The sequence below is a fragment of the Ictalurus punctatus genome, chromosome 29 (assembly GCF_001660625.3).
Source record: "Ictalurus punctatus breed USDA103 chromosome 29, Coco_2.0, whole genome shotgun sequence".
Taxonomy (NCBI): Eukaryota; Metazoa; Chordata; class Actinopteri; order Siluriformes; family Ictaluridae; genus Ictalurus; species Ictalurus punctatus.
Window position 1 is genome coordinate 9,220,187 of NC_030444.2, and position 12,500 is coordinate 9,232,686.

At 38.7% G+C, this 12,500-nt stretch overlaps 2 protein-coding genes across 8 annotated transcripts in view; both read right to left on the bottom strand.

Annotated features, from left to right (window-relative positions):
• Positions 1–11,679, bottom strand: part of LOC108260881 (solute carrier family 12 member 6) — a 30,809-nt gene extending 19,130 nt beyond the window's left edge. Inside the window, exons 1-6 of one of the 7 annotated variants that reach the window (XM_017461544.3) lie at positions 11,534–11,679; positions 8,629–9,496; positions 4,075–4,166; positions 2,077–2,205; positions 615–761; positions 387–441 (exon numbers count right to left, since the gene is read on the bottom strand). In XM_017461544.3, the coding sequence (XP_017317033.1) occupies positions 387–441; positions 615–761; positions 2,077–2,205; positions 4,075–4,166; positions 8,629–8,800 (595 nt within the window). In that variant the 5' untranslated portion in view covers positions 8,801–9,496; positions 11,534–11,679. Of the gene's footprint in view, positions 1–386; positions 442–614; positions 762–2,076; positions 2,206–4,074; positions 4,167–6,842; positions 7,180–8,628; positions 9,497–11,533 lie in introns of those variants that run through there. The other 6 variants (XM_017461548.3, XM_017461547.3, XM_017461546.3 and 3 more) reach the window with 6 other exon arrangements.
• A 143-nt stretch (positions 11,680–11,822) lies between these two features.
• The window catches only part of nop10 (NOP10 ribonucleoprotein homolog (yeast)), a 728-nt gene continuing 50 nt past the window's right edge, over positions 11,823–12,500 (bottom strand). The window contains 2 exon segments of the mRNA NM_001200827.1: positions 11,823–12,143; positions 12,353–12,500. The exon segment at positions 12,353–12,500 is cut by the window's right edge and continues 50 nt beyond it. Of these exon segments, the coding sequence (NP_001187756.1) occupies positions 12,003–12,143; positions 12,353–12,406 (195 nt within the window). The 5' untranslated portion in view covers positions 12,407–12,500 and the 3' untranslated portion in view covers positions 11,823–12,002.

Genomic DNA, 12,500 nt, shown 5'->3' on the forward strand with positions numbered 1-12,500 from the left:
CTTATAGTGTAGCTATATACATTTCTCTAAAGCGAAGACGCCGAGCTACAGTTTTGTCGTGTATGTGGTTCATCCAAAACAGTGCGATTCTCATCTTCTTTACAGAAGGTCATAAAAGAAACTGCAACATATTTCACACTGTCAAAGTGTACAGCCATTTTACTTGAACAGGTTAAAGAAAGCGTATGCTTTACTTAATAATTAATCACATGTGCTACCCTGAACCCTTGCTTGATGGACATAAAGGAACCTGTTATTGCTCTGAAAAACCATTAACATTCGAGGTTTTTATTCAAAAGCAGGTCCATTAAATAATTATGAGCATGTTTCATTAAATATATGTACATTATATGAGAACTAATAACTATTGGGAGAGACGTGCATACCTGGTACCATTCCATTAGTGGCAATAGCACTCATTGAGATAGCAGTCAGCATGGTCTGAGAGAGAGAGAGAGAGAGAGAGAGAGAGGGAGGGAGAGAGGGGCGTGAGAGAGATTAGATCAGGGGAGTTAATAAGCAACTTGTGGTTTATTGTTGGACACAGTACCTAAACGTCCTTTGCCACTAAAACTAGTAAATAAATACAGTTCTGGACTGTGGCTTTAACTCACGCAGCAGCAGCAGATGAAGACGATACACAGCGCCTGCAGAACTCCCGCCGTGCCCACGACCCAGGTGAGCCGCAGGAAGAGGATGACACCAAATATGTTTTGCAGGCAAGGCAGGTATACGCCCATAAACGTGCCCATCTGAGGAGACTGTGGGGTCGTACATATAAGAGATATGTTACATATCACAGCTATCTAGTTTTGAATGTTTTTTACGTTTATAAGCTAGCCCACAGGGCAAGAAAAAAGTGGCAGCTAATGTATGGTGAGCTAGTTGGCTAGATAAGTGAATAATTAGATAAGACTAACGTAGCACATTGTGTTTACACCCTCATCAAAACCTCAGCAAGTCAGTGGTCAAAGTTTCAGCTATGAGCTGTGGTGTTTTGTCCTCGCATCACTTCTGAGAGATTTTTTTGAGTATCCCGTTATGACACTTACGGTGGTTTCATCGGTGGTTCCGCACATGCCTGATTCTGAAAAGTCTATTTTGCCATCCGTGTACGCTAATTAACCTGCCTAATAACAAATGTTCTACCATCTACCAACTAGATCGCGTTGCTGCCGATGCCGACTTTTTGCAAAAGTCGATAAGGCATAAGGTTTGTTCTATCTTTTTCTGGTTGCTAATCCTACACTCTATTAACAAAACAATGTGGACACCTGACCATCAAACCAATAAGTGAGCCTTCCCCAAACTGTATATAATAATAATAATTTAAAAAATAATAATAATAACAACAATTATTATAATAATTTACCTTCGTTGGCCCAAACCTCATTCATCATGACAAAGCCCTGTGCACAAAGCGAGGACTATGAAGACATGGTATGCCAAGGTTGACGTGGAAAAACTTGAGCGACCTGATCCCTCAGCTCAACCCCGATAAACATCTTTGGAATGAATTGGAAGACTGACTGTGCACCACGCCTTCTCACTTGATATCAGTGCCTGACCTCACTACTGCTCTTGTGGTTGAATGAACACAAATTCCCACAGCCAAGCTCCAAAATCTAGCGGAAAGATGTCCCAGAAGCGTGGAGGCTGTAGCATAGTAGCAAAGGGGGACCAACTCCATGTTAATGCCTATGGTTTTTAGAAGGACACATATGGGAGTGATGGTCAGGTGTCCACATACTTTTGGCCATATAGTGTATCAAGTCCTGAATCAAGCCTGCTACACACCAGACACGACCCACTGCTAAGAATTCCTTCTATTAGATGAGAAATCAGATCAACTGCATGCTGAATTAATCCGCTGAATTTGCCGACTAACTTGTTATACAGTTGGGTTCAATTAAATTATCTACCATATTTAAGCTACCACCTGAGCATGACAGAAAGTGTAGGTAGCCTTAAAATCACTGATCTGCATCATGTCATGTGTGTAAAGAGTAGAAAGTGTGTGTGTGTGTGTGTGTGTGTGTGTGTGTGTGCATCAAGTGGACAAAATGCGTGCTATACCTTGCTAGATTTGGGCTTTTCTCCGATGCTCTCGGCCTCCTCGTGCTCTCGGGCACCCTGTGTGAGGTTTGTGTAGTTGACCAGACGCGAGAGAAGGGAGGAAACCTTTGGTCGAGTGTCCATCTCTTCCTACAGAGAGAGAGAGAGAGAGAGAGAGAGAGAGAGAGAGAGACAGAGAGAGAGAGAAGGACATCACTTTACAGCCTTGTCCTTTACATGAACTAAAAGTCATAAATATAAACTAAAAATATATAAACATATAACAGAAAAAAATATTTTGCTAAATGAAGCTACACTTTGGCTCAGAGCTGTGAGCAACCAGTCATTCCCAACAAAGCTCTCACTTAATGGCCTGGAAATGTAACAAAAAAAAAAAAAAAAAAAAAAAAAAAAAAAACCTTTGCTCCATAAAAACACAAATCAATAACCATGTGCACTAATGAATTCTGTCAAATGTATTAATGGATTTTACAAGCAGTTTGGAGTTGGACCACAAATCTCAGCTCACAATTAAGAACTGGTTTTCAAATATGATTTGTATTTAGAGCTAAATCGATAAACACACAACAAAGTAACTGTATCTATAAAAGCAATACAAAGAAGTTTTTTTGGGGGCTGCGATTGAATCTAATCTTACAGTGTCATTTTTGTACATTATACACATACACTACCGGTCAAAGGTTCAAACACACTCATTCTTTATTTATTCATATTTTTATCCACATTTTAGAATACAAATAAAGTCATCAAAACTTTGGAAGAACACAAATGGAACTATGGGAATTATGTTGTGATAAAAATTTTTTTTCCAAATAAATCAAAATAATTTCGTTTTTTATCATCTTCAACGAAGACGCCCTTTTTTGCCTAGAATTTCCAGAAATGTATTCTCTGCATTTACTCACCCGATTTCTTGAGGAATTCCCATGAGATGCTTTTTAAACAGTATTAAAGGAGTTTCCACCTACGCTGGCACTTATTGGCTGCTTTTCGGAATATTTTGCTCCGAGTCGTCCATTTAAAAAAGTTATTTTTTTGTAAATAAAATGTTCATTTTCTAATGAAAGAAATTAATTTGTTGGCACAGTTATATTTTTGCCTACGACACCGATTTCAAAAATTTAAATCACACACCATGAGAAACATTTCAGTCAAGTGTCTCCAAACTTTTGACTGGTAGTGTATACACACACACACACACACACACACACACACACACACACACACACACACACACACACACACACACAATTATGTCACACTAAATGACATTGCCATGGGATATTAATCCATTTTCAAATGCATGAAAAGTACTAAATCAGTAAACTAAACATCCTAATGTCTAGTAATATACAGTTATGACGTTAATTACTGACTTTCAGTTTTAAAAACTTTACTTAGTACACTCTTTTCTACAGCCATATTGCTTTCAGCAAGGAAGGAATAAATCATGGCAGAGTGTGCAGTTATAGGAAAATAATCAATGACAGGGTGGTGTGATGCAGCCAGTTATAGTTTTTCGTTTATTAATGAATGACTTCTTAACCATTCATGGTTTGTAACCATTTTATACTTACATTTAATGTCCTTCCTTGAAAAATAATAAAGACTTATAAAGCGCCGACACTGGAGGCTCCTTCCAAATATGCTAAATAAACTGGTCTTCTTTCGGAAATCTTCAAAAATTGCACACAATCTGTTCATATGGAGCGTTTAAGGCCCTCTGCACGTTCTTACTATAGAATAAATTAATTAACGAGCGCATTAATATAAACCTTGCAGCAGGAACTACTGTCAAGAGGCATACAGAAAATGAACCAACACTTTCTAACCAATCAGATTTGAGATGTCAGCAGTGCTGTGGTATAAATTAGAAGGAGCTATTTTTGAATTTACTGATGAAAAATACAATTTTGTTCCTAGAAACATATATCTTGCTGGTGGAAGGAGACCTTTGGAGCTTAGTTAATATAATATAGCTAGTGTGATGCGACATACCTCGAACAGCGCCAGGTTTCGGTCGTAGAAATCATCGTCGTCGATGGTGTGACTGTTATTGATGTACACATTGGAGAGCTTAGAATTTGCATCTGAGGGGAAAAAACAGAAGCGGGAGACAGAGAGAGATTATAAATATGTTCAGTAAAATAAATAAGGTAGAGGATTGTTTTTTTCTGTTGGCTTACAGTATGTTTCTGGGCGTGTGTGAGAGAGTCATACTGCAGTAGCTAAACTGTCACACCTCAGTTTCACAAGGCTCAGCAGACTGTGTCAGTATTAATACTTTCACTTCCCTTTCCTCACACATAAATCGCTAAAACACTCCATATGCATGCTCACACGCATAGCTAACATCAAAATCGTTTTGCTCTACTTCGTTTTCCACTAATGATCAACTCACATCTTGTACCTTTATTTGTGTGTGTGTGTGCAGTCATGCCAGCAAGCACCAATATTTCTGAGAAAATTCGTGTGGGTATGTGGCAATGTGAGTAAAAACTAGCTCTGCCTTATTCTTTTATGGTAAATGGTAAAAGGATTTTCGCTTCATATCTTCCAACGTCGCTTGAATTTTGGTGCAATATTTTTACACAATAATAATTTGTGGTTTGTTAGTCAGCATAATCGCATATTGAGGCTTCATCGGGATCAGTACTGCAAAGGCAAAAGCAATTAAGACACAATATACTGTATATTCCTGTGTAAATATGAATAGATTTTTAACAGATGTATCTTTTTTTAAATGGAAAAAGAAGTATGCCATATCTATCTATCTATCTATCTCTCATATATATATAATTTACATTTATTTTCCCTACATCAAGTCATTTGGCCAAAAAACATATTAAGTCATACTCGAGCAGTGAAATGTTTTGTGTGATTGCTTTTAGTAAGCTTTGGTGAGAGCCAGCTTCTACTTCTGTTATGGGAAGGCCTGCTGTGGAGAAAATGCTCTCTGATACAGATACGACAGGCTCACTAAATAAATATCAACTTCCAAACTAACTGACACGAACACAACTTTTCTTATCTGTTCTGCCTTTCCAGCCACGCGAATACTGTGCTTTTGACCACCGAGAAGCTTTTTGAATCCTTTCTCCGATCCGAACACAGCATTTTCGCTGTAGTAATGGGATAAATGTGTGGATAAATACTTATCCAAAAGCAACAACAACAAAAAGCTGATGTATGGTTGTTATGTGAACCAAAATTCCAATGCGCAACAGTTCTAGCTTTCGGACTGACTTTCTTTTGACACCTTCTACATGGAATCTGTAAAAATGTCCAGACAGACAAACAAATAGTCTTTTAGGGCCATGGTTTTCAAATTATGACCCCCAAGAGTCTGTAGAGCATAGCCAGGTGGTTCATAAATTTATTTTAGAATTTACTACTGTGGTGGAATCCAAAACCCACCAACAATTGAAACAAAAATGGGTTCTGTGGGTGGAATGTTCAACTATATATATATATATATATATATATATATATATATATATATATATATATATATATATATATATATATACACATACACTTTGTAAAATAAATCTGTACTGAGGGGTTCCATGATTTTTTTAAAGGGTTAATGGGGATCCTGACTGTGAAGTGTGAGAACCCTTGTTTTAGAGGACTAAATAGAACAATGTACTGTCAAGATGTTTAAAATACTGGTACACTGGGCTTCATTCGAGTTGGTTGCTCTGCCACCATTCACTCAGGCTGACAAACTCGAGTTCAAAACAAGTTTGCCTTCTGAGGAAGACAAGTGAGAGTGAGAGATTTTTTAATTATTCTATGTCAGACTCTACAAGTAGTAGTAGTTTTACTGATCAATTAAGTGGCTACATAAGTTCTCGATTGATCAATCAATGTAAACAACAATTTTATTGAGAATTTATGCAAGTGTGTGCATATCCAAACAAGAACAGTTTGCACTAGAAGTCCTTCAAGTTTGTGTTTTGAGAAAATTCACAGATGACACCAAAGTCATTTGAAATTGTGAATATCTCAAACTAACCATAATAAAGATAAAACAAAGCAAAATTCAAGCTATGAAAATAGCATTTCTCCTTTTCCAACTATCTCTCCATCTCGCTCTTTTCCCCCACCAACTCTTTGCTGTGTTCACACATGATCTATATTTGGAAAAAAACAGAGATATTTGGTTGCGTGGGAATAGTCATGTGTTGTGCTAGTTATACTCTGACATAAATGTTTCAGAATTCCATGTCAGCGTTTTCTTCGAAGCTTCCTGTTTTAAGTCACTGCACGTTCTGTCTCGGCTGGACAACTATGATGAAATGGCTACTGTTTTTCAAAAGGAAAAAAAAATCCTTTTGTCACAGCTGCAGGGATATAGGTTTAAAAGTCTAAAAGTTTAAAAGTCAGTTGCGCCATGTACTGCGCAATAGTAAATGTTCATGTTCTTGTGAATTTCAGCCAAACTACTTTTATTATGGCTGTAACATGTATTACAATGGTTACAGCAGAAACATGTCACCAATTTATTCTTTACTGTGCAAAAGCTAGGTATAGACATTAATAAAATACGGAATACAAATGACAGTATGATTCAATTATGATTAACACAAATTAAACCTAATACTGATCATTTTAAAGAACTGAAAAGCCTTTGTTTCACCTAACAGAACACACACAAGGAGGTAGCTATGTTTCAAAATGTGAACCCTGAAAACTAAATCTAGAAACTGCAGATTCATAAAGTCTAGGTGTTATTCTGAAACAACAATTAGACAAATTACCTGGAAAACAGCTGCGTTGTACAAGCTTTGCACTGAAACCATGGTACAATTATGATTGGAATAACAAAAAAATGAAAAATGATAATATCCAGTCCCACTAGCTTTGTAGAAGTGAAATGACTTATTTCAAAAACTTTCACGGTTTCATGTTGCAGACATTCAGAGTTATCAAATGCCGAGTGAAACTCTGAGTTAAACTTTGGCCGACCTACAAACACACCTGCTTTGGCTGCCCTGCGTACTGCAACGCAGAAGATAGAACATGAAGGAATACAAAAGGCACAAGCTCACAGACAACTATAGTCATTGTCTATCATTGCTCTGAGTGACAGCGGACAGAAGAACAACATCTTTCCAACCAAAACAGCAGAGCCAACTATGCTCTTTTGGATTCCCAGCCACAGATGGCTATGACAGCAATAGGATTCAAACTGACAATAGGGCTGGGGGAAATAACAAAAATATCATATGAAGATTCTTGACTTCTATGATACATGATGCATATCATCAAGTCCTATGATTTAGCTAGAAAACTGTATGCAAAACAGTAGTAAAATAAACAAAAACCTGTTAAACTGAGTTTGCCAATACTTTACATTAATGCTGACAGAGGCATTGAAGATAAAGTTAGAATAAAATTGTCATCAATTTGGTACCATTTAATTTATAATTATTAAAAACATCAAAAATACATCACCATACCAATGATATCTCAGAAAAATTTATCACATAATCGTTCATCATGATATTGATATCATATCAATTAATCCTCCAGGCCTAACTCACAGTCACTGGAAGATAGGATGTTTTTTTTTTTTTTTTTTGGGGGGGGGTATTTATTTATTTTTTTACTGTGCATGGTAAAAGAATGAGCAACTCTTCAATGTGTGCTCGTTTTCACAAAATCCCTAGTTGCACAAAGGTTACGTCACGGTCAAACCTCCAACTGCACTTTTGGTCCCACACCCCAATTTCTAGTGTGACTGCCTATGTTCAAAAGCCAAATTCCTTCACCTTTTATCAGAAGACAAATTGGAGGCTATAGTTCAGGGGTGTCCAATCTTATCCGGAATTGGCTGGTGTGGGTGCAGGTTTTCATTCCAACCAAGCAGAAGCCACACCTGAGTCTACTCAGCTGATTAAACAGGTGTTTAACAAACAAATTTAACAAGCTCCTGCTTGACTGGAATGAAACCGTGAATCCACACTGGTCCTTTAGGGAAAAGATTGGACACCCCTACTATAGATGTTGCCAAATTAACGTAAAAAACAACAACAAAGCGTATAAGTATGGTGTTGGGCCACCACAAGCCCCCATAACAGCTTCAGAACTATTTTGGAGAAATGAACTCTGCTCTTCCACAAGATATTCCCTCACTTGTGTCTGTCATGGTGGTGGGTGAGGAGTACTGTCTAAGACAGTGGTCACCAACCCTGTTCCTGGAGATCCACCTTCCTGAACCCTTTAGTGCCAACAATTATTAGGCAATGATAAGATGGTCAGGTGGGCATGATTGTGATTGGAGCTAAAGTCTTCAGGAAGGTAGCTTTCCAAGAACAGGGTTGTGACCACTGGTCTAAGACATGGGTCCAAAATCTCCCATGATTGATTTCCAGTAACAGGTCCCTATAAGGGGACATGTGAACCTGACAAATAAGTAAAATACCTAACACACCATACCAAACGAACCACCGTTTTTTTTCCTCCTTCTCATCCCTTTGTCACACTTCTGACATCAACAATAAATTCTAACCGTTTACAAACCTGACAATTTTTCTTCCTTACCATGTTCATGGTGGCTTCGATCCGGCGTGTCCTCACTGTTGTTGACGCTCTCTCGTGAGCCGAAGCGGACTCGACCACTGCCGCGTGAGCCGGTGTCAGGCGATGTATCTGACAGGCCTGGGACGTCTTCGGCTTTGGTCGGCGTCACAGTGAAGCGCACTGAGGACGCCATGGCTTCCCGGGGCTGCTGGGGATCCGCCAGGGTGACGGTTTGGATGGAAATCAATGACTTTTCAAATCTCAGCTAACGGTGAGAGTGAAAACAGAGACTGTGCCACACATCTCCATTGAATCCGAGTTTGGTGTGTACGGGCAGAGGTTTTTTTTCCCCCTAGATGTAATTTGTCAACAATGGATGAACGCTATGTATATATAATTCTTACCTCTATGTATGCTGTAGATCAGCTGATATAGCTGAGGATTATGAGTTACAAGTGAACCAGTCTCCAAAGAAGTACAGTGAATTAGGTCTCAACACTAAAGGCTGCGGCGTGAGACAAATAATGCGTATCTGATATTAAAATGGATTCTTAGTTTTCGAGAGGTAGGAATGCCTTCAGTAAAGTGCTCAATACATTCACAGGGTAAATATTTGGGGCTGGGAGCAGATATAAGCTTTTCTAATGGAAAAATAGAGCATTAAGTAAAAATGGCTTTTCTTTATTTGAAAGTCAGGAAACGGGATACATATTCTGAGAGAGTCTGATCTATCCCTTGGAACTTTCTTGTTAAGTTATTCTTGTGATGGAGAAACTGTGGAAGTTAGCTAGCTAGCTAACCTAATCAGACCTGCCTTTTTTTTTCTTTTCTTTTTTTTTTTAAATCTGAGGTAAATGTAAAGCACTCCTGTGGAATTAAAACCTGTATGCTGATGTGACAGGGGTTGTGTGAAATGAAAGGGGGGGGGGGGGGGGGGCACAAAAAAAGTGAGAGACCGTTAGTAAGGGCGCTAGGAAGGAACAAAGGTAAAATAGCGGAATTGTTCATTCATTCATTTTGAGAAACCGAGATATCCTTCAAAGAAAACAAGTTGTCGTGTTATGTGACTGGAATAAAGTTGGTTTGATGTTGGACGTTCGATATTCGCGGAAATTAAGGAACCGTCTCTAAAGTTACAAACGACATTGTTATACACGCTTCTAACTTCAATAGCATTTGAAGGGAATGACTTACAGTCACAAAACCAACTGGAAAGTGTTCGACTAGGTGTCAGGTATGAGACACACCTTGTAGATTTTTTTTTATATTTATCAAAATAAGCTATTAAATCACATTTAAATTAGACGTGAATTTCACTGCAGAATGGGCTCATACACAAAATATACCATTATTTAAAGCTCAATAAGCTCAATAGCATTTGAAGGGAATGATGTACAGTCATATAACCAACTGGAAAGTGTTCGACTAGGTGTCAGGTATGACGCACAACTTTCAGATTTTTGATATTAAACCCTATAATGCATGAACCAAAAAAACCATGACCTGTACTGGATTGAATGGTTTACTTCAAAAGAAAGATGTCCTATTAATGAATATCTATATCTATATCTATATCTATATATATATATATATATATATATATATATATATACACACACACACACACGTATGCAAATTTTATTAATAGGACATCTGTTTTTTGAAGAAAACCATTCAATCCAGTACGGGTCATTTTGACCCCCTTTATGCATTCGTGAAGGGTTTTTGGGTTCATGCATTGTAGGATTAAATATCTAAAATCTAAAAGGTGTGTCTCATACCCGAGACCTACATGAACACTTTCCAGTTGGTTTTGTGACTGTAAGTCATTCCCTTCATATGCTATTGAAGTTAGAAACGTGTATAACAATGTTGTATGTAACTTTAGAGACGGTCCCTTAATTTCCGCGAATATCGAACGTCCAACATCAAACCAACTTTATTCCAGTGGTTATTTGGTTACGTGTGTGTCTCCGAGGTAAACCTGGAGCTAAACTGTTCAGACAGATCAATAAGAGATGATTTGTGCTGTTCAGTTATGACAGAAGCGGTTCAAACCGGCTGGACCTGAGCACAGACACCGAGACGCAGCGCTGCGGGATTTAATACACACACACACCGCATCTTTAACCCTAATCAAACCTGAACTTTTTTTTTTTTTTTTTTACTATATAGCTTATTTGTATTTTATTCGACTAGAGAGGCAGAGTTTGCTTTCAAACCAGCTGTGGCACGTCAGCAAATACAAAAACAAACCAAACTGAAAGACTATTGAGGTCACAGCAAAGATGTTTCAACGTTAATTTGCCGACTGATGTGTGCTATTAAGGCCTGAAGGGGACAAATCGCCATCTGTTAACAAAACAGCACAGAATGTGTGCAAGACTAAATCACTGAGTGTTTACAGCGTCCACTACGAGCAGTAAACAAAGCTGATGCGGCGTTTCAAACTCCGAGAGAGAGAGAGAGAGAGAGAGAGAGAGAGAGAGAGACTGAGACTGCTGGAGCCTAGCCGTGTAGCTATCATCCATTAAGCCAATTATCATTCCAGATCCGACCGGTTTAACCGAATCATTTGGAGGACACTTAAAAAATAAAAACGCACGAGGGGGGTAACAAGTGTATAACATGGCGCGCGAGATATCAGCAGGTAAATGCTTTCAAACACGAATGTAACACGGTGTAGTCGCCGCTTAGCGCGTGAGCTAGCTTCTAATAAACAATACCAGAGCAATCAGGCTTCCAGTCTACACCCAGCAGTGCGTCAGACAGACCGATTTCCCCACCACTTCATTCAGCATGTAAATTTTAAAGTATATTTAAAAAATTTCTCGGACAGTAAAGTCTCGCAGTGATGGCTCGTGACATGCGCGAGCACGGCCGGTAAAACACCTTAATATTTACACACACAAAAAGATCAATTTACCTTGACCCCTAGCGTCCAAGCAAGTCCGTGGAAAAGCTTAATAATAACAACACTAAAAAAAAATTATGATTACAAACAAACAAACTCAACTGAAAAGCGCTCGCGCGCTGTAGTTATCCCTTTGCGCTCCCCGTCTCAAGTCAAACCAGCGCCGTCTGACAGCGCGAGCTGTGGCGCTCGCCCTCCTCTTCCCCTTACGCTGCCGCAGTGCGTCATGGGTAACAGAGTCTTTTTTTTAATTTTTTTTATTTTTTAAAACACGTATCATAGTAAGACACGCAAACAGTCCTACAAATCGACCTTTTTATTCAGAGTGAAGCATTTCGTTAAAAAAAAGTAAAGTTTAACAGAACCAGTTTATATTTGTAATGTTGCTATCGGAGTACAGCAAGAACAATTGATCAATGCCAACTTCACGTGCACCACACACACACACACTTAATGAATGTCCGCGAATGTTCTTTGGGTTTCACAGGACAGGTCGGGGCTGTTGGGTGATCAGTAATCCGAAGCGTTTCTTCACAGTCACTCGGTGTCTGGAGAACTTGTCGTCAGGAGAGAAACGAGCCGGGTGGGCAGAGCTGGTGGGCCGGCCCTGAAGATCCACCTTCTGAGAAGAAGAAAAAAGTTGTTAACGCAGACAAGAAAATACCCCACGTGGGTGTGGCATCTATAATCTATCAGTTTGTGTGTGTGTTTTTTTTATTTATTTTTTTTAGCTTCAATCAAATTACAATATACATAACTTAGATTTTTATGTACTAGAACTACACAACACAAGCGTTAACGGTAATAAGACGTATATCAAAGATGGCTCACTTTCAGTGTATAAACTCTCTCGCCGTTCTCGTTGAGGTAAAACTGCAGAAACATGGCGGCGGTTATTCAACAGATTCCTCCCGTGAAATATGGTTTTGTCTCCCAAGTGTTCAGGGTGTCTCGGGGTATTATTGGTTTAGGCGAATTC